The sequence below is a fragment of the Physeter macrocephalus genome, chromosome 7 (genome assembly GCF_002837175.3).
Source record: "Physeter macrocephalus isolate SW-GA chromosome 7, ASM283717v5, whole genome shotgun sequence".
Lineage (NCBI taxonomy): Eukaryota > Metazoa > Chordata > Mammalia > Artiodactyla > Physeteridae > Physeter > Physeter macrocephalus.
The window spans coordinates 63,032,787-63,059,618 of record NC_041220.1 but is presented as its reverse complement, the minus strand read 5'-3'; the positions used below and the strand labels follow the sequence as shown (position 1 = coordinate 63,059,618).

The 26,832-nt window shown below is 35.9% G+C and overlaps 1 protein-coding gene across 1 annotated transcript in view; it reads left to right on the top strand.

Annotated features, from left to right (window-relative positions):
- Positions 1-25,462, top strand: part of GC (GC vitamin D binding protein) — a 38,031-nt gene extending 12,569 nt beyond the window's left edge. The window contains exons 2-13 of the mRNA XM_007110809.2: positions 3,644-3,713; positions 4,284-4,416; positions 6,440-6,651; positions 7,784-7,916; positions 8,217-8,311; positions 11,840-11,969; positions 13,229-13,431; positions 14,173-14,302; positions 14,734-14,831; positions 16,330-16,462; positions 21,307-21,358; positions 25,283-25,462. Coding sequence (XP_007110871.2) covers positions 3,644-3,713; positions 4,284-4,416; positions 6,440-6,651; positions 7,784-7,916; positions 8,217-8,311; positions 11,840-11,969; positions 13,229-13,431; positions 14,173-14,302; positions 14,734-14,831; positions 16,330-16,462; positions 21,307-21,339 — 1,370 coding nt within the window. The 3' untranslated portion in view covers positions 21,340-21,358; positions 25,283-25,462. The remainder of the gene's footprint in view (positions 1-3,643; positions 3,714-4,283; positions 4,417-6,439; positions 6,652-7,783; positions 7,917-8,216; positions 8,312-11,839; positions 11,970-13,228; positions 13,432-14,172; positions 14,303-14,733; positions 14,832-16,329; positions 16,463-21,306; positions 21,359-25,282) is intronic.
- Positions 25,463-26,832: the final 1,370 nt, after the last annotated feature.

Below are 26,832 nucleotides of genomic sequence, written 5' to 3'. Positions count from 1 at the left end.
TGTGAGGTGATACCTCACTGTAGTTTTGATTTGCATTTCTCTAATAATTAGTGATGTTGAGCAGCTTTTCATGTGCTTCTTGGCCATCTGTATGTCTTCTTTGGAGAAATGTCTATTTAGGTCTTCTGCCCATTTTTGGATCAGGTTGTTTTTTTAATATTGAGCGCATAAGCTGTTTATATATTTTGGAGATCAATCCTTTGTCCATTGATTCGTTTGCAAATATTTCCTCCCATTCAGAGGGCTGTCTTCTCGCCTTATGTTTTCCTCTGCTGTGCAAAAGCTTTTAAGTTTCATTAGGTCCCATTTGTTTATTTTTGTTTTTATTTCCATTACTCTAGGAGGTGGATCAAAAAAGATGCTGTGATTTATGTCAAAGAGTGTTCTTCCTATGTTTTCCTCTAACGTTGATTCTTCCAAGCCAAGAACATGGTATATCTCTCCATCTGTTGGTATCATCTTTAATTTCTTTCATTAGTGTCTTATAGTTTTCTGCATACAGGTCTTTTCTGTGTACAGGTCTTTTGTCTCCTTAGATAGGTTTATTCCTAGATATTTTATTCTTTGTGTTGCAATTGTGAATGGGAGTGTTTCCTTAATTTCTCTTTCTGATCTTTCATTGTTAGTGTACAAGAATGCAAGAGATTTCTGTGCATTAATTTTGTATCCTGCAACTTTACCAAATTCATTGATTAGCTCTAATTGTTTTCTGGTGGCATCTTTAGGATGCTCTATGTATAGTATCACATCATCTGCAAACAGTGATGTTTTACTTCTTTTCCAATTTGTATTCGTTTTCTTTCTTTTTCTTCTCTGATTGCCATGGCTAGGAGTTCCAAAACTATGTTGAATTATAGTGGTGAGAGCAGACATCCTTGTCTTGTTCCTGATCTTAGAGGAAATGTTTTCAGTTTTTCACCATTGAGAATGATGTTTGCTGTGAGTTTCTCATATATGGCCTTTATTATGTTGAGGTAGGTTCCTTCTATGCCCACTCTCTGGAGAGTTATCATAAATGGGTGTTGAATTTTGTCAAAATCTTTTGCTGCATCTATTGAGATGATCATATGGTTTTTCTTCAATTTGTTAATGTGGTGTATCACATTGATTAATTTGTGTACATTGAAGAATCCTTGTCTCCAAATGTTTGACAGAATTCGCCTGTGAAGCCATCTGGTCCTAGACTTTTGTTTGTTGGAGGATTTTTAATCACAGTTTCAATTTCATTACTTGTGATTGGTCTGTTCATATTTTCTATTTCTTCCTGGTTCAGTCTTGGAAGTTTATACCTAAGAATTTGTTCATTTCTTCCAGGTTGTCCATTTTATTGGCATAGAGTTGCATTTAGCAGTCTCTTAGGATGTTTTGTATTTCTGTGGTATCCATTGCAACTTCTCCTTTTTCATTACTAATTTTGTTGATTTGAGTCTTCTCCCTCTTTTTCTTGATGAGTCTAGCTAAAGGTTTATCAATTTTGTTTACCTTCAAAAAATCAGCTTTTAGTTTTATTGATCTTTGCTATTGTTTTCTTTGCTTCTATTTCATTTATTTCTGCTCTGATCTTTATGATTTCTTTCCTTCTGCTAATTTTAGGTTTTGTTTATTCTTCTTTCTCTAGTTCCTTGAGGTGTAACGTTAGATGGTTTGAGATTTTGTTTCTTGAGGTAGGCTTCTATTGCTCTAAACTTACCTCTTAGAACTGCTTTTGCTGCATCACAGGGCTTTTGGATTGTTGTGTTTTCATTGTAATTTGTCTCTAGGTATTTTTTGATTTCTTCTTTGATTTCTTCGGGATCTCTTGGTTAGTTAGTAATGTATTGTCTAGCCTCCATGTATTTGTGTTTTTTACATTTTTTTCCCTGTAGTTGATTTCTAATCTCATAGCATTGTGGTCAGAAAAGATGCTTGATATGATATCAATTTTCTTAAATTTACCAAGGCTTGATTTGTGACCCAAAATGAGATCTATCCTGGAGAATGTTCCATGTGCACTTGCGAACTGTAATCTGCTGTTTTTGGATGGAATGTCCTATAAATATCAATTAACTCTATCCAGTCTATTGTGTCATTTAAAGCTTGTGTTTCCTTATTAACTTTCTGTCTGGACGATCTGTCCATTGGGGTGAGGTGTTAAAGTCCCCCACTATTACTGTGTTACTGTCAATTTCCTTTTATAGCTGTTAGCAGTTGCCTTATGTATTGAGGTGCTATGTTGGGTGCATATATATTTATAATTCTTATATCTTCTTCTTATATTGATCCCTTGATTATGTAGTGTCCTTTCTTTTCTCTTGTAATAGTCTTTATTTTAAAGCCTATTTCATCTGATATGAGTATTGCTACTCCAGCTTTCTTTTGATTTCCATTTGCATGGAATATCTTTTTCCATCCCCTCACTTTTAGTCTGTGGGTGTCCCTAGGTCTGAAGTGGGTCTCTTGTAGACAGCGTATATATGGGTCTATGTTTTTGTATCCAATCAGCAAACCTGTGTCTTCTGGTTGGAGCATCTAATCCATTCACATTTAAGGTAATTATTAATATGTATGTTCCTATTACCATTTTCTTAATTGTTATGGGTCTGTTTTTGTAGGTCCTTTTCTTCTCTTGTGTTTCCCACTTAGAGAAGTTCCTTCAGCATTCGTTGTAGTGCTGGTTTGGTGGTGTTGAATTCTCTTAGCTTTTGCTTGTGTGTAAAAATTTTGATTTCTCCATCAAATTTGAATGAGATCCTTGCCAGGTAGAGTAATCTTGGTTGTAGGTTCTTCCCTTTCATCACTTTAAACATATCATGCCACTCCCTTCTGGCTTGTAGATTTTCTGCTGAGAAATCTGCTGTTAACCTTATGGGAGTTCCCTTGTAAGATATTTGTCATTTTTCCCTTGTTGCTTTCAATAATTTTTATTAATTTGATTACTATGGGTCTCAGCATGTTTCTCCTTGGGTTTATCCTGCCTGGGACTCTCTGCGCTTCCTGGACTTGGGTGACTGTTTCCTTTCCCATGTTAGGGAATTTTTCAACTATAATCTTTTCAAATATTTTCTCGGGTCCTTTCTCTCTCTCTTTTCCTTCTAGTTTATTTTTCATTTCAGTTATTGTATTGTTCATCTCTGTTTGTTCTTTAATTCTTCTATGTCTTTGTTAAGCATTTCTTGCATTTTCTCGATCTTTGCCTCCATTCTTTTTCCAAGGTCTTGGATCATCTTCACTATCATTATTCTGAATTCTTTTTCTGGAACATTGCCTATCTCCACTTCATTCAGTTGTTTTTCTGGGGTTTTATCTTGTTCCTTCATCTGGCACAAAGTCCTCTGCCTTTTCATTTTGTCTATCTTTCTGTGAATGTGGTTTTCCTTCCACAGGCTGCAGAATTGTAGTTCTTCTTGCCTCTGTTGTCTGCCCTCTATAGTTCATTCTTCTTATTATTTTATTTTCATTAAAGTTTATAGCATGCCATCAAATTTTGATCCATTGTGATAAAACAGAAAGGCACCAAAAAGTGAAATTGCATATAGGTATTGAGAAAAATGTTACTTTCACCATTGATGAATCATGTGGAAGATCCCTTTGTATATATACATTTAATGCAACATTCATTTAAAAGGGAAAAGATACTTTTTTAATATATATTTCTGGTTCCTAGGTCGAGATTATGAGAAAGATAAAGTCTGCAAGGAACTCGCCAGCCTGGGAAAAGATGACTTCACATCTTTGTAAGTGTGAGGTACTCGCTCACTCTCCTGGTTACCTGACCTTGAATGAAGCTAAGTGTGAGGTATCTTCAATTCTGCGTCAGGGACTGAACTGATCTCCATTAAGAGGGTAGAGCCCCAGGGTCAAAGTGGGCAGAGATGTCAGGCAAATGGAGGACATCCAAAGATTCCAGTTGAACTATTGTTAATATGGTCTAAGAATTTGTTACAAGTATGCTAATGAGTTGAGAAAACAAGTAAGCATAGTTTTCTAAGGTGAATTACAAGGCAAACAGTACATGCTAGGATGCTGGCAAACAAAGGCAGCAAGGTAAAGGACAGGTTCAGGGAGGCTTGAGAGAGGAAAGAACATGAGGCTGGTTTGGTGGAACACCCAAACCCAAGTTCTACTGTTACAAGATGCGTTTTTGTTCTAGATAAACTTATTTTTAAAGCCAATGTCATATTTTCATTAGTCAAGAACATGTGTGCAATATTCCACTAAAAAATTGAATAGATATCATGTTAAAATATGTGCAAATGTGAAAACTTTAAAAAATTCTGCATACATTGACTTCTATTTCTCCTCAGGTCAATGGTTCTATACAGCAGAAAATTTCCCAGTGGCACCTTTGAACAGATCAGTCATCTTGTGAATGAAGTTGTCTCCTTGACAGAAGCCTGCTGTGCTGAGGGGGCCGACCCTGACTGTTATGACAACAGGGTAGGGTTGTGTGGTTGGCCATGTCTATGCTGGCCCATAGAAGGGGGTCAAGACAGGCCTTTACATCATATCTTGGGGAAATTTTAGACAGCAACCCACCTACTCCAAGTTTGAGGGAGATATGAAGTCTATTATCCTAGAGACCAAATTTATTCTGGTATAGTGAACCAATTCTGCCCATTAGTCCTACAAGGTTCAAATAAGAAAATGGGGTGTGCATTATTAATTCATGGACCTCTCGAAATAATTCTAATATATTCTGTGTATCTTAGAAGCCTACCAATACCCATACCTGTATCATGCCAAGACTGGTACCAACTGCCCTGGAAAAACTTAGTGTTGGTTTCAAGTTATTTGGGGGTTCAAAAATTGCCCTACATATACAGACACAGTTCTGCATTTTCTACCTTAGAGTATACACACAGAAATAAAAAACGCTGAAATGACAGTTTTCAAAATATAGACAACAGCTGAAAAATGTGAAACTACAGGTGTTTCTAGCAATTTACTGATACTGTCATCAGGATGAATAAAAATGACATTTAGCTGCATCTTGATAAAGGCCTCTACAGACAAATGTCTCCCTGCTCAAGACTGCAGCAGTTAGCCAACAGACACAATGCTCCAAAGATCTGATTAGAATATATTGTATGACTCTTACCTATTAGTTTCTTTACCTGGCCCTTATCTACTTTCTAAGAACTTTATCGTTTTCTCCCACTAACAACAACCTTCTGCACTATCTTAAAATAAACAAGCAACTACCAACTACAATCAAAAAAACAGAACACATTTTTATTTCCATTTTATTTTATATATCTGCTAACCCATCCTTTGACCAGAAATGTTTGGTCATAACCCATCCAAGATTGTTAGAGACAGATCATAAGAATAGAGATAGCATTGACATTTTTTGGATAACACCTTTTTCCTGCTGTACAAAGCAATTTTTTTTCCTACAAATGTTACTTTCTTTGTAAACTTTGTTTTTTTATTTGAAAGGAGGTAATAAAAAAGGAAAAATAGGAAAGTTGCCAGGGAAAGAAATGGGAAAAGATTCACTGTTTACTTTTGGTTTACATAAATAATTCATCACGTTGCTTTGCTTTCCTTCATCGATAGGAAAGATCTTTAGAAGTTTTATCTTCAAAAGATATCTTATAAAGTAACTGTAAAGATGTCAAAATCTTTTTTCCATGTAAATCCCCAATTTTTTCCATGGGCTTATTTCTATTTCCATGGGACTATTTCTATTGCACATTTTTATTCCAGATATCAAATTCTTTCCCAAAAGAACATTTTGTTGCTACAACTGCTTTGGTGGTACTCTTACCCTGGGCTTCGTCTGCCCACACGTATCTATGTACCACTGTTGAAGCAGTAAATTAAGTTGTACCAGTGCTTCAACCCATGATGCACAGGAGAATAAACTTTGGGACTCTGGGGGAAAAAACAGACCCTCAGGCCTCATCTTTGACCTACTGATCAGAATTTGTGTCATGCAGCCCAGGCATTTCTTATTTTTATACACTGATGCAAAAGCAGGCTAAAGAACCACTGAGTAGGAGAATGCAAATCAATGTTGAAGACAAAGCAGTCAAGGATTAAGAGCCTGTTTATTTAACAAAGGGAGGGAAGGAGGGAAGAGGGTGGCCCCCATTCTTAGCGGTATTTAGAACAGAATACAGATGGGAGATCACATCAGAATCAATGGAGCTTTTTCAAATGACCTCCCTCATCCTTAGAGATGTTAATATCCCTGTGGATAAACACTGAACTAGAGGATCAAACCTCTAACAGCTGCAATCACATACAGTTCACTTGTTAATGAAGGTTCTCTTTTGGTCCTACTCTGAGTCTTAACTTAAGACCCTGTACTAGCCTATAACTAGAATCATGCAGCTTGTCATGGCCAGTTTGTTACTAATGAGAATTTTTAAATTTAAGACTAAGATGTTATACTAAATGGAGAACTATAAGCCTGGAAACTTGCACATATATGAGTTTTCTTTTCTCATTCTAGACTTCAGCATTGTCTGCTAAGTCCTGTGAAAGTGACTCTCCATTCCCAGTGCACCCAGGAACTGCCGAGTGCTGCACCAAAGAGGGCCTTGAAAAGAAACTGTGTATGGCTGCCCTGAAGCACCAGCCACAAGAATTTCCTACCTATGTAGAGCCAACAAATGATGAGATCTGTGAGGCATTCAGGAAAGATCCCAAGGGGTTTGCTGATAAGTAAGCTGCTTTCATCATATGTAAAGTTTCAGGGCATAAAATAACATACATGTCTAATCTAACCCCCTATTCTATATAAAAACCTCTTATACCGCAACCCAGACAATTACCAATAACAAAAACTTGACTGTCACCCACAACATCCCATCTCTGTCAGTGCCTATTACAAATAGCTTTCTCAGATGGAGATGAAGTCAACTTTCCCAAACGCCTACCCTCTCATCCTAGTTCCAGTATCTGAAGCAGACTCACTTGGATCCCCTCTCCACATGACACGTTCAAATATTTGACAGCAGCTATTGTGATTCCTCTTATGTTAGGGATCCTTGGATACTCCATCTGATAGAATTTTATTGCTGTGCAAAAGTATTTAATTTCCAGTAGAGCATAAGAAATAAACAGCTTTTTTTCATTCTTACAGTACATTCCCAGAAACACTTGTGAACATGACACTTGTACTACATTAGTGGACATATTACTTTTACCTTCTTGTTTAACATTCATGAAAAGCCGATTATATATTGATTCTTTACTCTCAGATCATAAAGTTGGAAAAAAATTATGATAATAAAAAATATATATACACACACACAGAAGTCAAAAGCAACATCATTCAAACTGGCTTTAGAAGTATGAAATCAAGGTCATGATTTCATAAAAGTTGGTTGGCTTGCCCATCCCTGTAAATTCAGGGAGGATTTTGCCTAAGATCTCAGTCTCTTTAGACACTTAGTGGCTTATGCTCACAAAAATTAAAATAATTTCAACAAACAAGCCTATACACAGCAATTGTCTAGAATAAACAGATAATGAAAGATAATTCCATTACCTTCATTTCAATTTTTTCCACCAACGTTAAGCAGCAGCTACCATAGGCCATGCATATGGCAGATGCTAAAGAAATAAAGGGATAAATGACCCCTCCCAAGTAATCTACATGGAAATTTAGAAAAGATTTTTTAAATGAAGATATTGATTAAAAGTGACTAGTATTATAACCCTTTCTCTAAATCCCTAGTGCTTTTTAGATATTATAACTATCAACTAACATGCACCCTTTTTCCATCAAAATACTTCTGAAAAAGATTGTTTCCCACAAATGTTTTGACCAATCCTATTTTTCCCCCCACAGATTTATGTATGAATATTCCATTAATTATGGACAAGCTCCTTTGACACTATTAGTCAGTTACACCAAGAGTTCTCTCTCCATGGTAGGGTCGTGCTGTACCTCACCAAACCCAACAGTATGCTTTTTGAAAGAGGTAAGTGTCATTTTGTTACATAGTTATGTTCTTTTTTCTTCTTCTTCTATTAATGCCATTCCTTTCAAATAATGTTAGAAAGATTCTGATTCTGGAATCTGTAAACGTTTTTAAAATGCCTCTTTCGTATTTTGTTAATTGGAAAAAACACACAACCACCTCTGGGGAAAAAGTTCCGTTGGTCAGAATTCAGTTTTCTAGTCATCAAAGGGAGTCCAGATGGTCTCTTTTTGGCCATTCCTGCACACTGCTTTCAATGGATCCTGACCATCTAATGACATTCTCTCATTTATTTTCTAGAGACTTCAGCTTAAACATTTATCACTTCTCACCACAATGTCAAATAGAATCTGTTCAAAATACTCTGCTTATGGGAAGGAGAAATCAAGGCTCAGGTAAAGATTTAGCACCATCAGCATGTATAGCTGTTCGTTTCTGCACTATTGATCCATAATATTAGGATTCCCTAAGAAAATGTTTGTAATAGATACAAACCATAGTGTTATGCTCCAATAATCCTCAAATAGGCCCAGTTATTTTTTCTTTTCTCTACACAAAATATGAATAAGGAACAAAACTTTTCTAAAACATAATTTGATTTTAATCAACCTTTTCCATATACTCATATGGGAAGACTGGTAGACCACTAGAAATTATCTCCTCAGTGTTCATATTAGCATGTATTACAAACACACGAGCAAAAACAATCGTTTTTATTCATCACCTGTTACTTGCTTTGCCCATGTTTTTCTTGGGAAAAAACTTCCTGAATTCTTGTTATATGAAGCTTTGTGCTCTATAGTGTACATGTCTTAAGCTTCATGAATTTATTCTAATTACTTAGTTTATAAGCTTCACTTTGATTTTTGTATGGCTATTGTTAATTTCACAATTTTGACAGTTTCTATGTTTACACTTCCCTCAACTCCTCAGACATCTAGATTTGCCAGCTTTATAACTTCAGTATTTAGAGTCTCTAATTCCTTTTACTCTGATCCACAAGTTTTTTCCTCTAATGGTAATGAAAGAATTCATGCTGGCACCAGATCTTAAGGTTCCCCCAAAGGGCATAGAAACTACTTTCATGAGTCCTTTAAAAATAATCTTCCATTAGAACTACTGAAATACTAAATGGCATCTTCTCTAAAACTTCCCTTTAGTTTTCCTTGCATTTAGAGTATTTGGCATGCAGAGCATAGGAATTCATAGTATAAAACCCCCTATAACAATATACATATATATCTTAATCATAAATTTATACTTGCATTAGTGTCTAGGAATTTACTCCAAGGAACTATCACTGAGTGTGGACAAAGATTTAGCTAAAAACATTGCTGCCACATTTTTTTTTTAAATATGAAAAACTTAGATATTTCCTAATAGAGCATATTTAAATCATGGTATATCCATTTATGAGAGAATGCCATACAGTTTGTTATAATTGTATTTTAAAAGAATATTTAATGAAAACAAAGTATTGCTAAAAGAAATCAAAACTACAAATAGACCTTTCATGCTTATGGATTGGAAGAATTAATGTTGTAAAAATATCCATACTATCCAAAGCAATCTACAGATTCAATGTAATCTCTATGAATATCCCAATGGCATTTTTTTTTTCTGAAACAGAAAACAAAGTATTGCTAAAAGAAATCAAAACTACAAATAGACCTTTCATGCTTATGGATTGGAAGAATTAATGTTGTAAAAATATCCATACTATCCAAAGCAATCTACAGATTCAATGTAATCTCTATCAATATCCCAATGGCTTTTTTTCTGAAACAGAAAAAAAAAAATCCTAAAATTCATATGGAATATCAAGGGACTCCTTATAGCCAAAACAATCTTGAAAAAGAACAACAAAGTTGGAGATCTCACACTTTGATTTCAAAACATATTACAAAGCAACAGTAATAAAGACACTGTGGTACGGGCATAACAAGATATAGAGAGACCAGTGGAAAAGAATAGAGAGCTCATATAGAAACGCTATTATATATGGCCAAATGATTTTCCACAAGGGTGTCAAAACTACACGATTGAGAAAAAAGTCTCTTCAACAAATAGTGCTGGAAAAATTGGATTTGCACTTGCAAAAGAATGAAGTTCAACCCTTACCTTACACCATATATTAAAATTAATTCAAAATGGATTAAATATCTAAATCTATAAAACTCCTAGAAGAAAACAGGGAAAAAAACTTCAGGACGTTGGATTTGGCAATCTCTTGGAAATGACACCAAAGCATAGGTCACAGCAAAAATAGATATATAGGACTACATCAAGCTTAAACTACTGCACTGTAAAGGAAAAAACCAAGTGAAAAGGCAATCTATGGGATGGGAGAAAATATTTGCAAGTCATCTAATAAAGGTTTAATACCTAGAATGCATAAGGAACTTCTACAGCTCAACAAAAAATAACTTGATTAAAAATAATTGAATAGATGATTCAACAAGAGATATGTAAGTGGAAAGATATTCAACATCACTAATCATAAGAGAAATACAAATCAAAGCCACCATGAGATATCATCTCACACCTATTAGGATGGCCACTACCAAAAGAACAGAAAATGAGTGTTGGCAAGGATATGGAGAAATTGGAATCCTTGTGCACTGCTGATGGGAATGCAAAATGGTACAGCCATTGTGAAAGATAGTATGAAGGTTTCTCAAAAATTTAAAAATAGAGTCACCATATGATCCAGCAATCTCACTTCTGCATATATATCCAGGGAAATTCAAAGCAGAACCTCAAGGAGATATTTGCACACCCATGTTAATTGCAGCATTATTCACAATAGTCAAGAGGTAGAAGCAACCCAAATGTCCACTGACAGATGAATGGATAAAGTGTGATACATACATATAATACATACCTATATTACATATTATATAGTTTTAAATTCCTGTCACATGCTACAACATGGATGAACATTGAGGACATTAGGCTAAGCAAAATAAGCAGTCACAAAAGGACAAATACTGTATGATTTCACTCATATAGAATATCTAAAGTAATAAAAGTCATAGAAAAAGAAAGCAAAAAGGTAGAAGCTCACCAAAGGCTGAGGGTGGATCAGTGGGGAGGGGGTAGTATTTATGGGTATCGAGTTTTAATTTTGCAAGATAAATTTCTAGAGATTTGTTATATAAAAGTAAATATACTTAACATTACTGAACTATACACTTAAAAATGGTTAAGATGGCCAATTTTATATGTTTTTTGCCGCAATTTTAAAAGAATGATATAGAACCTATTCCTGATATATTAAGTGAAAAAGGAAAATAGGTGAATGGTATAGCAGAGCATAATCGCTTATAAAATACCTTGTAAGCCTTATAAAATACTTCAGGGTAATACACCAAAACATCAACATTTATTAACTCTATGGTCTAGGGCTATAGGTCTTCATTATTTCTTTTATCTGTAGTTTCTAAATGAACTTATGAAAGTTTTTAAACACTATGAGGGGGTCACAAAAACACAGCGCTGGCCTTATGAATAGACATTAGTGCTTTATTGCCATTTTAGATCTAACATTTTTTTTTATCACACTATTTTTTTAACATCTTTATTGGAGTATAATTGCTTTACAATGTTGTGTTAGTTTCTGCTGTATAACAAAGTGAATCAGCTATACGTTAGATCTAACATTTTAAAGGCATGCTTCAACTACGCAGATCTGGCCAGAAGAGAAGCTCTATATTAGTACTGAAAATATGAAAAGATTCATTGGGGATGACTGAATTTTGAATAGTGACTTCTGCACAAAGGATCCATCACATAGCAGTTGTGCTCTATGCAGCCGTTGAGGAATTAAAACTATGCTATTACTCCTCCCGACTCTGTGTTCATAATGAAACCAAAAAAACTGAGAATATGGGTAAACTACTAATTCATTTTTAACTGTTTAGCCATCTCATAAACTTTGCCCAAAAAGTACCTACTGCGAATCTGGAGGATGTTTTGCCACTGGCTGAAGGTGTTACCACAATCCTCTCCAAGTGCTGTGAGTCTGACTCTGAGGACTGCATGGCTAAGGAGGTAAGAAAATCATCATCATCATCATGAGCCACATACTGAGTGGCATTCTCCTAAGCTGCCCTTTTTTTTTTTTTTTTTTTTTTTGGCGGTACATGGACCCCTTACCGCTGTGGCCTCTCCCGCTGCGAAGCACAGGCTCCGGACGCACAGGCTCAGCGGCCATGGCTCACTGGCCCAGCCGCTTCGCGGCATGTGGGATCCTCCCAGGCCGGGGCACGAACCCGTATCCCCTGCATCGGCAGGCGGACTCTCAACCACTGAGCCACCAGGGAAGCCCCAAGCCCCTCCTAAGCTGCTTTTGACATGCATCATCTCAATGAATCCTTATATGTATCCTATGAAATTTAAATATATTGTTAACTCAATTTTACAGATGAGGAAACAGAAGATTAGCAAGGATTAATAATTTGAAGTCATACAACTAGCAAGTGGCAAAGTCCACACACAAGGACAAGATTTTGATTCCCAAGACCTTACTCTACCTACAGAGCCCAATGCAGATCTACTAGTCATATATAGTTAAGTTTAAATTAAACTTAAAGTTTAAACTTCAACTTTGGTAACACTAGCCACTTTTCAAATGCTCAGTATTGCACAGTACAGATAGAAATTATTTATTTCATTCATCATCTGTTCTATTAGACAATACTACAACCATTATTAAAAGTGTCTAATGTTTTTTATGTCTATTAAAATTTGATAGTCATCCGAATTTCTCATCTTTCATTTATATAATCCTTTCAAGTAGATACAAATTTGAACTGTTACTTAAATAAAAGTCACTACGTGTCTGTGGACCTCTTTAGAAATAGATACTTTTTTACCTGGCCTTTTTTCATTAAGGATACCTGTCTGTGTCCATAGGTGTTTTTCTATAACCTGACTTATAATGGCTAAGTGGGACTCTACGTATGTATTGCATATGCTGCACTTATCTACCTAGATATGCCATCTTTTTATTTAACCATTCCCCTTTTATTGGATTTAGGTTGTTTCAGTTTAATATGTTAAGCAATGCTGCCCTTAATAGCCTTATAGCTAAATCTTCCCTTCACCCATAATTATTTTCTGAGAGTAAATTCGTGGAAATCAGATCGTATACTTTAAGGCTCTTAGTGCACATTGACAAATTGCCCTCCGCAAATGTCCTACCAATGTACCTTGAAAGAGCATTCACACTGACTTTTGTAAGCCTTCCTTATTTTTAATTAGACTAACTAGGAAACTAACAATGCACAAACTCACAATTGCTTTTGTAGCTGCCTGAATACACAGTAAAAATCTGTGACAACTTATCCACAAAGAATTCTAAGTTTAAGGACTGTTGTCAAGAAAAAACACCCATGGACATTTTTGTGTGCACTTACTTCATGCCAGCTGCCCAAAACCCAGATCTGCCAGATGTCAAGTTGCCCACAAACAAAGATGTGTGTGATAAAGAAAACACCAAAGTCCTGGATCAGTAAGTAGGGTTGATCTAATTTGACAGTATTGATATTCACTAGCATTAAGTGACAAAGAAATTAAAATTGGAAGAAATGGTAAGCCTTTATCTGTTTTCCTCCAGTTGAGAACTAAAATAAACCATTGGTTGCTTATACTGAGTTGCATGAACTACAAATACGTGCATACTTGAGGTGTAAAAATATTTCTCAATTAAGTCAACCGGCCCCAAAATCAATTCCCAGTATTAGAGAGCAGGATTTAGACTGAATTTGGATTGAAACTAATTTACATTTGTCTAAGTACTCATTGTTTTTATAAATGCATAAACAATGAGATGAGACAATGGAAGAATTTATACAAACTACTTTCACAGAAAAGCTACCTAAGTTACTCACTTGATGCTTTATATAGGGTTCATTGTATTATAGTTGCATAAAGGACAGTTCCATAGGCATTTGAAGTAGATCTGTTTATATATAAATACATAAACAAATTTATATGTAGTACATAGAGCATTTTACTTGAGTTAAATTAACTAGTTACAGCAGCTTCAAAGCAACTGTTAATAATTTGCATTCAAATGAGAATATTGATTTTAACTTCAAACCTGTTGATTTGGAGTCAATTTTAATTAAATCTTATTTTTAATTAAGAAGGCAGGTATTTTGCCTTAATAGATGTCAAATTTCAAAACATGACATGCCTACACAAATCTACCCATGTTAAAGAGTGTTATCTCCTTTCTCTTTCATGCCAGGTATACGTTTGACCTAAGTAGGAAGACTTATATTCCAGAAGTATTCCTCAGTAAAATACTTGAGCCAACCCTGAAAAGCCTTGATGAATGCTGCCACTCTGAAGACTCTACTGCCTGTTTCAATGCTAAGGTACAATGTGCTACATTTTCTTTATCAACTTTGCTATAGATCAAGGGTTGGCAAACTGCAGCTCATAGGGCAAATCTGACCGGGTGTCTGTGATCTAAGAATGGTCTTACATTTCTAAATGCCCTAAAAATAATAATATTTCACTATACATGAAAATTATATAACACTCCAACATCAGTGTTCATAAAGTTTCATTGGCGTATAGCTCTACTTATTGTTTATGGCTGTTTTGCCATGGTGGCAGTTGAGTAGGTACAGCAGAGACTGTATAGGACTTACAAAGCTTAAAATATTTACAATCTGGTCTTATGTAGAAAATGTTAGCCAATATCTGATATAGATAGTAAACACTCATCTTGATACTTTGCATGGAGTTCTGACTTAACATCTCCCTGAACAGTGTTTCAAGACAAATAATTGTTTTCTTACAGGGCCCTCAATTGACGAGAGAACTATCTTCTTTCATTGAAAAGGGACAACAACTGTGTGCCGATTATTCAGAAAACACATTTACTGAGTACAAGAAAAAGTAAGGGACTTGTTCTGGCTGATTCCTCCAAATTTATCAATAATAGTAGCCCAGTACTGTTATTTGAAGCAGAGTTGAAGACTTTAGATGTGCTAAGTCAAAAAGGAAGGCATTTCTTTATAAATAAGTGTTAACACTAAAATAATAGGCCATAATAATGAAAAGTTTTACTGGCTTCCTGGAAAATCTCTGTTGAGAAGATCATGTCATTCTCAACTTTATTTCTTAGATTCATTTCAAATCATTTTGAACAACACAGATCAAGTAAACACAAATACAACCCCACAAAAAGACCTTTATAAAGAATCCCAAAAGGATGACACCTTCTTCAGTGACCCCCATGAAGTCTACCTTAACAAAGCTCTAAAAGAAAAAAAGCTGTGAAATCCTTAAGTTCAAAATGGTTATTTCCCAGTTATCAGGAAATTACACAATTAATAGATTATGGAGGCGTTATAGAATGTTACAGATAATGAAAGATTAAGTTCTCTGCCAACAGTTCTGAACTCCAGGATTACACGGGGCAACTGAGTGATAATTTATATAATCTCAATACATTAAAAATGTTAATGCAGTAAAATTGACATTTTGAGTTTTGAAAGTACAGAAGATTGAAACGATCGAGTCTAGGTATTTACAATCCCATACATGCCCTTTTTCTCCCTATCCTGTGAGTTCCTTCTGGTCTGACTTGCTTTCCCTCCCAGCTGGGACCAACTCTTTTCAATAACGCTTTTATAAGCAGGCTATTCCCCCTCACCCTCTTGTCCTTTCCCTGTATCCATTTTACTAATCCCAACTCCAGATAAACTTGGGTCTCTTCTACTTCCTAATCCCACTACTGACTGGGCTGGCAAGTATTTCTTGGAGAAAGTCGTAAACCAGGCTGAGTCATAAACCATTATGAGGGTAGAGAGTTACCAAGATCATAGCCCAATCAAACTGGGAGAGAATCAAGAGAATTCAGATCCTAGCACCATCTTGAAAGGGAGATAGAGAGTTAGCTAACAGTAGAGCTAAAAACAGAGACAAGGTTTCTAACCTTTTTTGTGTTTTCTAGCATAACTAGTTGAGAAGTAGGCAAACTGAAGGGAAAATTACATAAAATGAGGGAGAATACATGAAGGTGACAAAGTCCTGTAAGGGAAGTATTCTTTGAGGCCTCTGAAGTCTAGAACTTGAGAGAAGATGAAAGGTCAGGGAGAAAAGAGGAGGAAGTCATCCATGCTGATTGATGCAACTGAGCGAATGAAAGGGGAAAGGTGGGAATTCAAATTCAGCAAGTTTGTATGTTTACTTTCATGATCTAAAGAGACAGGTTTCACTTTCTAATCTCAAACTGAGGCACTAAAAATCATTCCACAGATATTAAGTTTTCTTAAGAAGGGCAACTATATTTTCCTTTTTTGTTGCTAAAGATCTGAAGTGGCTATCATTTTGCACTAGACATGTTTATAAAACACACCTAGTAAAACTTTACATAAAATTGGCCTTTCAGACTGGCAGAGAGGCTAAGAGGAAAACTGCCTGATGCCACAGAGACAGAACTCCAAGAGCTGGTTGACAAGCGCTCAGACTTTGCCTCCAAGTGTTGTTCTATAAACTCACCTCCTCTCTACTGCAATTCAGAGGTAAGAAAATTTAACCCTCTACTTAATCACTGTATAGTATTAAGAACTTATATAGTAAGATTTACTCATTTGTTATTGATTGCCTGTCCTATTCATGGGGAAATGTTTTGTTGACCTTTTCAGATGCAGTAATCCATTTGTTTACATCCTCCATTTGACCCATTATTCTCCAGCGGTCATTTCAGAATGCTATATTAGAATAGTCAAAAAAGATAAAGAGAGCACTCCATTTCACTTTACAGCTAATTTGGAGGTATTAGTGACAATCCCAAGAATTTTGATGTCTCACCCTTTCTATTTCTGGAATATAGAGGCAGGGTTAAGAACAACTCTATGCCATACCAAAATAGTATCTTTCTTTGCTCACCTCTTTCTAAAGTTCATGATATTAAGTTGTATCCCTTTGGCCGGATTTAACTATTGTTGGTTTTGTTGTCTATTGGGAAGGAAACATTTATGATCCATTTTGGACCCATCATTTTTGCCTTTACATAAAAATAATTTAACTATAGTGTAAAAGTTAATACTACTTCGGCCAGTGATTTAATGCCAATCAGAAGTCCCTTTCTACAAGTTAAAGAATTTTTTCAAGAACTTACATGAATTTTTGTTCATTTAAACCATGAAAGCAACAAAACCTGATTTCATTTTATTATTCTATTATTTTTCTATTCTATTTCTATTACTATTCTATCAGAGCACATTTGATAATATCCAAGAACTTAATAAAAATCACAAAAGTTTATGTGTCAGAAGAAAACCTTGAAGCTCATTTAGTGTAATTTTTTACTCAGTTAATCCCTTCCACAGGTCATTCAGCTTCCATTTAAATACAGTCAGTTTATTTTCTCCTAGAGGTAGACTATTTCACTGCCTGGTAGCTTCATTTATGAGAACGTTTTTCTAGAAACAAAACCGTGATATTCCCCTCATAATTTCTACTGAGTCTAGTCTGGCTTTCTCTACCAACTAGGAAATGTCTCTCTTCTCAGTAGAGGCTCTTTTATATTTGAAGTGGTTTTTGGAAAGTTAGACTGTGAAAAGCTGTTTGTGCCTTTGTTTTTGTTCTTTTAAGTTTTGGGTTATACATACCAATTCTCTTAACATTTTAGTGAAGTTTTGTTTTTCACCCTATACTGCCAAACAAAGCCTTAAATTAACAAATCGAGCTACATCATATTGTTTGTCTTTCTTCTCCATACCCCTTGAAGATTCTGATTTCTCCTCCAATTTCCATGTATACACTCCAATCCCAAACCTATTTGCCAACCTTGTTTGTAATAATTTGTAAAGTCAGAATTCCAGATGAAAAGGGTACAATAGAACAAAAGCCTGTTCTTTAAATTCTGCTGAGAAATATATCATGTTCACCTTTCATTAAAATTCAAAACAAGTAAGATTCTAAACAAAAACTGAAAGACTTGGAGTATTAGGATATTTTGGTCATTATCGGCATTAAAACATTTAGCATAAGGCAACTAAATCGAACAGTTCCTTCCTGGACTACCAACTGGCTTTGGGTAATATAAATAGCTGCTTCGGCTGCGTTTTCCAGAAGAGGAAAAAAAAAAAAAGTCACCTTACCTAAAAGGTGTTTTCTATCAGCAGAATTTGCTCTGACGGTCTCAGGCAGTCATCAAGAAAAAAAAAAAAAAAAAAAGCCTAAATCCTTTTCTTATATTCTGTCAAAAATACCACTTTTGTAACCCGTCTCTAGTCCCATCATCTGTTCATCCAGCTACACACTTGTCTTTTTGACCTCATACGAGACAAACTGAGCTTTATGCACGAAGCACATGCTTCCTTCAAGCCTCTTGCTTTTCATTTCTTTAATCTGCTTTTCACTATATTTTTCATTATAACACATTGCCATTTTAAAACTTTATTTTCAACAACCATGATGAGAAGGCAGTTTTGTAATGTTCTATTTTCTTGCATTATAACCAGTAAATTTATAGCAGTGCTGCTGCTGAGTAGCCAGACTTTCCGTAATTGCTAAAGAACAGTGAGAGGAATGGAGTTGACATATACTCATGAACATGATTAGTTAGAGCCCTCGGATGTTAGACCCTCTGGTGTTTGTTAGCCTTTTTGATTGTCTTTCTACATTAATCTCATTGTGAGGTAGGTGTGCTCACCTCTGCTTTCTGACTTCAATCTGCTAGAACAGCATTCACTTTAATTCTCAATGCTTAGTGTAAATATTTGTCCCATTTACCCTATAATTTGGATAATTTATCATTAAGTTTATCATTTAATCTCCTTGTCCAAATGCTTGACAGTTTCTTTTCCTTATAAGTAGTGCCCATCTACTACATTCACTCCAAGTCATTTATATCCAGGGATCCATTCCTGTCTGCCATTCTAAATATACTTGGCACAGCTGCTAGAAGAGTGGCGGAAGAGGCCTCTGAGCCATACTAAGTCACTGTTTCATTATGTGCTCATCTACCCCTACCTACCCTCACCCTGATCTTGAAATGATCAGGAAATAGAACCATCAGTGTAATTTTCTTCTGGCTCTACTATGGCACTCAGAACTGGTCCATTTTTATATTCCATAGAGGCCCACTGACTGTAGAAAAACTTCCAGCTGCAAAATTAGACTTGATTTTTATTTCTCTCCATCATTCAGGCAAGGAAGGCATCCCTGTTCATTCTTCTGAAAACTCATTACTATGCTATCCCTAAGATGTCCCAACACATTTCCCAAAGTTTTCAGAAAGCCACTGTTATGTGCTGGAGTTGATCATTAAAATTTCGAAGACAGTCAAATGCAAATAGCCAAGAGAAGCTGGGCAAAGAGGAGACTGACTCTTCCTCTCTCACCCCCTTCACCTCCTTCTCTCCCTCCCCTTTTCTTCTCTCCCATACTTCAGGAAAAATTGTTACATCTCTCAGTATAAGTAGATTTTATAATCCTCAGTGTCATAGCTAGCAATTATTAAACCATTTCTATTTGTTAAGCAGAATATTAATAGCTTTACATGTATTTATAGAATGATCTAAAACAATTCTAAATGTTAGGTAACATAATTCCCCTTTACACATGGGTTGAGTGAGATATACAGAGATTATTACATAAGGAAAATCATAAGTTTATTTCATGAGTCTGTTACTGTCACTCCATGTCATTGTCAGAATTCAGCCCTTATTCAGCTAATAATGACAAAGGCAAATTACCAATACCGGAAGACTATTAATTACTGACTGAAAATCCAAAATTATTGTTAAAATAGCAAAAATGATACCAGGTCAGTAGTATCACTCTGAATTCCATTCATCCCACTTCCTTGGAATCTTCTTTCATTAGTTACACTCTTTTGTTTCAACAATACCTTTTTAATGATTCTAATTTAAAGTTACTTATCTCCTGATCTTAAAAAACTAAGATACTTTAGACACTACTACCTAGCTACTTTTCTCCTTCCCTTACAGCCAAGATTCTTGAAAGAACAGTATACACTCTCATTCCTTACACCTCTTATTAATTCCTCTACCCTTTGCAGTATGGCTTCTGATGCTACCATGCCACTAATGGCAAAGTCACACTGAAATCTTCTTGCTAAATCTAATAAACATTTTTCAGTCCTTATCTTACCAGCCTTCTCTGCAAAACACTTGATACCCACAATAATTTTTTTTCTTGAAACAACTGTCATCTGCATTATCATATTCTACCTTTATCCTTCTGACTCTTCCCTTCTTACTCTTTAGTATTGCCTTCCTCTTCTACCTATCTCTTAAGTTTCCATGTTTTCCAGAGTTTTTCCTTGATCTTCTTCACTTTTCATGACATGACATTTTCCCTGAGTGTTCTCATCCATGGACATGCCTTCAATCTTCAAATCTCTACCTCTAGCCAGAATCTCTCCCCTCAGCACCAACAGTTTTATCCAACTGTCCATGGGGGCTCTCTTGTCCCACAAAAAATTCAAACTCAACATGCCCAAAGTCCTTCCGTTAAAACCCCCTCTTATTTCCTAAATGTATAAATATTATCATCATTCACACATTGTCTAAAATGGAATCCTTGACTTCTATATACATTTAACTAAATTCCAAATCCTATCAATTCTAACTCTTCAATAGCTCTCAGTAGATACCTTCTTCTACATTATCAGTACTTTTAGACAATCTTTTGCCGGGATTACAACCTTGGTCTCCCATCTCCAGTTTTCCTCCAGTGCCTCATACCCAATTCCATCTCTATACTGAGGTCAAAAATAACCTTTGCAAAGCACAAAATGGTCAATACATTCTAATTGCTCTCCGTTGCTTCTAAATTGAAGTCCAATATGTTTTAATCAAAGAATTTGGACCCTGGTTTCCTCTCCAAACTGATCATTACCTTCTTGCTCCTCTTGTGTTGGTTCTCCTGAACTACTTGCAATTTTTCAAGTACATTAAAGTTGCTCTTACCTCAAGGTTTTGCACCTAATGACTCATCCCAGATTGCCCTATTCGCACCCTATAACATGGCTCAATCTTTCATCAAGATTCTGGATTCAATTTAGACACCACCTCCTCTGGGAATCCTTCCCTGGCACCCAAGCTGTTATGCTTTAACATTCAGTGCACACTCAATAATTAGCACCTATTAACTATTGTCATTTTTTCCTTGTCTTTTTTCCTGGAATACTGTAAACTCTTCAAGAGCAGGGACACTGTAAAACTAAATAAGGATGTGAAGGATGGTCAATTAAAAGTTCAATATAAAACTGCATTTTGACAAGAATCCTTTCCTCTAAACAAGGTTCAAAAAATTTTTTTATACCTTCTGTAATGACCTACTAGTCTACAAACAAAACACTCCATGATTTAAATAATTTTTTTCATTTCAGATTGATGCTGAAATGAATACCCTACAGTCCTGATGCATGTGTATTGTCTTAGGTAAGTACAGTTTTTAAAGGCAGCAAAGAACCCAGCTTTGTACAATGTATTTTTAAAATCATAATGGGAAGGAGACTATTTGTCCAAATTAGTCTAACAATTATTTAAAGTCATTTTATGAGATTATTTTATGAGATGAGAATATTAAGCATATGGAAAAGTCAAGGAGCTTACGCAAGTATATATGACCAACTTCTGACAAATTTACAACTAGAATTCAGATCCCCAGCCTAGTACTATATCCATCTTAACTTCACATCTAAGATAATGACAGTATAGAGATCATTTCAGGGATTTTAATGCATTCAATAGAAAAAACTGAGTTTGAAGACAGACCATCAAGTCTTAAAGATAACATGGCAGGATTCTCAGAAGGAAAGCGGCATTCCTCAAATTAAAGCAACACTGTTGAAATAGTACCACTTGCTTCTTTCAGATATTACATTTTCACCCATTAAAAAATGCCTGATAAAGATATTAAAACTATAAAATAATTTCGATAGAACTCCATACTTGAAAGTGAAGGTGACCTCAACTGTGCACATTTCTACAAAAATATTTTCTCTCTAGATTTAATTGTATTCATTTTAAAGATATTGCTTCTGAAATTTAAAAAAATGATTTTAAAAAGTGGTTTTGGTTTATCTCAGATCTTAAACAGGCTTTTCAATGAGGTAAAATTTTAACTTTGCTGATTTACTGATATCTTTTCCTAAAATGATATGGAAGCAAAAGCCTTTGACTAATGAAATTCAAGCTTCCAACTATCAACAATATGAATCATTAGAAACAGCAAAAGAAAATTAACATTCTGAGAGGCACTGCAGTGGAGATGATCAAGGAAACTCATTTTTGGAATCACCCAATCTCGATTAGAATCCCCTCTCCATCTATCTTTATAAACTTAAATTATACTGCCTAGAGCTCAGTTCCCTTTTCTGTAAGAAGAAAATTGTAATATCTACCTCTCAGCATTGCTGTAATGATTAAGTGAAATGATTATGCATATAAAATTCCTAGAAAATAGTAGCAGTAATACTAGCACAGTTGTTACTGCTGCCGCTTCTACTACTGATACAACTGTCGACTAAAGAAAAACATACAACCTGAAAGTTGTGAGTTATGTTTTATTTGGGGACCTTACTGAGGACTGTAGCCCAGGAGACAGCCTCTCAGATAGCTCTGAGGAGGTAAGGGAGGAGCCAGGATATATAGGAGTTTTTTTGCTGAAAAAACAAACATGAAGTTGAGCATCAAAGATTACTGCTAATCACAAAGAACAGACATCTCAAGTTAATGATTTTAGTTCTTTTCTATTATATGGGAAGGTGCGAGAATCTGGGGTCATTGAAATTACTGCTTTAGATATGCATAGGGCCAGCATCCAGAGCACCAGAAAGGTTTCTGTTTTTCTCCATCCTGAATTCCCCTCAGGGCACACTGTCAGCACAGCTGCAGTGTCTGATGGCAGGCAACATTTATTGTTTATTGGCCTGGCAGGCAACATTCTTTGTCTGCAATATGAATCTAAACTAAAACAAGTTTCCCTGCCTATATATTCTTGTGCTTTTGCATATGAATATTGTGTCTTAAAGGGAAAGTTAAGCTCACTGAACTATTTCTGGAGAAAAAGGCTAAAGGCCACACCTGAAACTAATGTTATGTCACTTATACCTTTTTAATAAAAAATTAAAAGCGAAGTTACTCGAGTATAAATATTCTAGAGTTAAAAAGAGTATCTGGTCTCTGTTGCTGCTAAACTAATCGTTTTCCCTCATTTAAATTAATTCAGTCTCCCTTCATCTCAATCCACATATAATCTATATAGAGTTAAAACCCCAATACACAACAGTTACCTCACCTCCCACCCTTTGAGGTATGCCTAGCCTTAATAAGAATTCGGGTTGTTTGGAAATCCATAACTTCGCCTTTGAATTTGTTTTCACTGGATTGTTATTCTCTAGGAACTCAGTGCATTTTTTTGGTGTCTCATGTATATTCATATTCTTTCAGTCCCTGGGAGCACAAATTGAAAAAGAGGGTATTTTAAGGAGAGGTAACACTCATTTGATAGATTAAGAGATTTTTTTTTTTAACCTAACAACTTTCTGAAATATTTAATGCTAGCTAAGTCAACAGGTAAACTGTTTTTTTCAGTGACAGATTAATGAAGGGTTCTAATATACTGATTCTTCTGGTTCGAATCATTATCTTCTGTAAATATTTTATCATTTCTCTCGCATTAGTCAATATTTTTCTATGGCCTTTAATTAGTCCTTCAATTTCTGCATCACCCAATTGTTTGGCCACCCAAACACATTTTGATCAGATAGAAGGAAGCCCTAAAAATCACTCACATATTCCTTCCATAGGTTTCACGCTCTATTTTACCCACTGCCTGTTTATTATAATCACAATCTGCAATTATAAAGGGTTGTTATATTTGGAGCAGTTATGTGGCTTTGAAAGAGCAAATTATACCTTGTTCACAAGGTTGTGGACTGGGGCACTTGATGTCTAGAAATAATGATGCCATAACCTAAAAGTTCTATTAGGTTTCTAGAACACAGCCAGCAGATTATGATTCTTGGGTTCCAGGTAGAATTCTGTAGCTCTGTAGGACAATCCTGGATTCATTTAATTATCAGCAGTTGTGAGCTGCTCTGAATCCAGCACTTAACTTTGATTCCAAACTAAGTAGTGAGCACTTGTCTTCCCTCGCCCCTCTCCCCACAGACCAGCCTTTTCTTCATATCTTAAATTGCTGTAGAATATATCCAAGTTCTTCTATGGTTTTTCTTCCTCTAACAATTATGCTCTTGATGGTAGAAGTGGCACATTATTTAGCGTGAAGCAGTTCCTAAATCTATTAAACTAACTTTGGCTGGCTATGTATTTTTCACTGAAACCCTACCCCACTCTAGAGATTTGAGCAGCTTGCAGAAGCTGAAGCCTTTGTCTCAAGGTGTTCCCATCCTTAGGCACACCCACAATTCATGTCTTCCACTCAACAGCTTGATGCTATTTCATTCTTAACTAAAGTCTTTTTATAAACCTGACTTGTCATCTTGACAGTTATTGGGCCCCTTGATCAATTTCTTCTAACCCCCAAGTTGATTGCGACCACATTTGCATGCCCAATTGGGGAAGGAATTACTGTCTTTTAATAAATCCCACAAAGCCAGTAATCTTTTTCCTTCAGCTTTGGAAACAATTAGTGTTCCTTGGGTTGCCAACAGATAAAGGAGTTAGCTCATGCTGCAGAATCGAGTCAGAGGGAAAATACTAATAGAATCACACTCAGCACAACTAGGTGCTGACACCACGAGAGAAACATATGAGGGAAGCATGGAGGTGTCTCCTTTCTCACCCTCACTCCAAGGCATAAACTCATTGAGGTCAATGAAAGATGGAATTTCTTGCACTGTGCAAATAGAATTATGATACAACTCTGCTGTAGTGTCTTGGAAAAGAAAATAAACAAGGGGGAGACACATTTGCTTCATTACAAAGTAGAAGGTGATTTGATTAAAACCTCACACTCAGTGAGTTACTAAAATAACGACTGAACTATTATCTCAGTCCCATGACCGAGGGTCCTCATGTGCATTGGTTGCTTTTTTTCGCTCTGGCAGTGATTATTCATACTCATACATCAGAAACTTACATACACCATTAGTTCAAAGAAAAAAAAAAACTGTATGATGTACCTTAGCATAACAGTGAGGGCTTTATATTCAGGCCTTGGGAATTTCTTACATTGACTCTGGACCCATCAGGTGGGCTGTAGTGGATACACGGGTCACGCTAGACAGGTTTATCTTTATGCATAATAACCTGACCTTATATGCATCTGTTGAACTGTAGGATGACTGTCGCCCATTAGCTCTGGTTTTCTAACATTTATTTCCATTATTCCCACAGACCTAGAGCTGGAACCACTCTGGGAATGACATCTGATGGCCTAACCTAAGCAAAACCAGAGCTCCTAGGGAGACAACTAGGATACTCCCTGCTTGTTATCAGCTGCAATAGCCTCGTACTATTGTTAATGTTAAGTATGATGATCTGTTAACAAAATAAATTGAACTATAATGCAAACCATAAATGCTACTGAGCATGATGCTACCATGTTGATCTCCAGCACTATTCCTGTGACCTTCACAAAGACATTACAGGAGGCAGCCTCAGCCTCACAAGCCCCTGCTTTTTTCTAGATTTGCTGTGTCCTAAAAGATTCATGGCATAAGCATCCACTTTACACGTCCCAGCACACTGAGCTCCATGCTTGATCGCTTCTCAGGCTTAACATGTACCATTAAGAAAAAAGTTAACAGCCTTCTACCATAAATAGCCCGGAATAGCTCACTTCTTAAAGAAAAAATTTGTTTTTAATTAAAGAAAAAGCCTCCTGAGGATACCTTCTTGCTCCCAGCTGCAAGTTGTACGCCATTAATTAGGTAGTACCTGCCTGGCAAAAAGAAAATCTTTGGAGCCTGAACAAGTTTATTGTTGCTAAAGACGAGTCCTCAGAGCAATTTATTGGGTCCAAGTTCTAAATACAATGATTTCAGCTGAATTCAATTTACTGTATATACACTATAAGATATTCTATGTGCTTGATTTGCCCATGGAAACTGAAGGTGTTCTAACTCAACAGATTTTTGCTTTGAAAGAAAGATTATGATTTCAGAATAAATACTCCTCTGAAACCAATACAAGCCAAGGAAAGCCTTCTATATTTATAGTTAACGGCTTCAAGGAATTGAAATTCATCTCGTGGTAGATGTAGAGTTTTATGGTAGAGACGAAGCATGTTTTATAGCAAATATAACTGGAGTCATATTAACCAAAATCATCACTGGTCCCCTCTCAAGATTCTAAGTCCCAGCAGGTTGCATTTCATTAACTAAACCAAGATCAGGTGCTCAAGACTTCAGCTGCCAAGAACTGGGAAAGCCAATGCCTGCGCCTTGCAGCTTCTGCAGCAGAATGTGCAGTTCTACCCTCCCACAAAGATTCCAAGAGGGAAAATTAACCTCGAACAGAGAAGTTCTTTAGGTGATTCCATGAAGTGAAAAAGCAACAACCTACCCATTTCACTTGTAGGCAGCATTTTAGACCTTTTAAAGTCTATTTTTCATTTCTAAAATTAACTTGCTGAAGTTTCAAAACCAACTCTTGAGAGGTAAACAGCATTGATAAAAGATATAAGAGGAATGAGACTCCATAAAGGTGGGTGAAGGGCCCAAGGTAGCAGAGTTAGTAAAAAAACAAAGACTTAGCTTTCATTTCTAGCACACCAGGAAAGATTCATAGGCATACTTGAAGAATGTGCTCACTGATCAAATTAGCTTTGGAATCACAATGTACTGTATGTCCCTTGAAGAGTTACAACTTATGGTATACAATTTATTACTGTCTACATTTAACCAGTGATCTCATTTCCTTTCAATATGGCCCAGAATTATGGC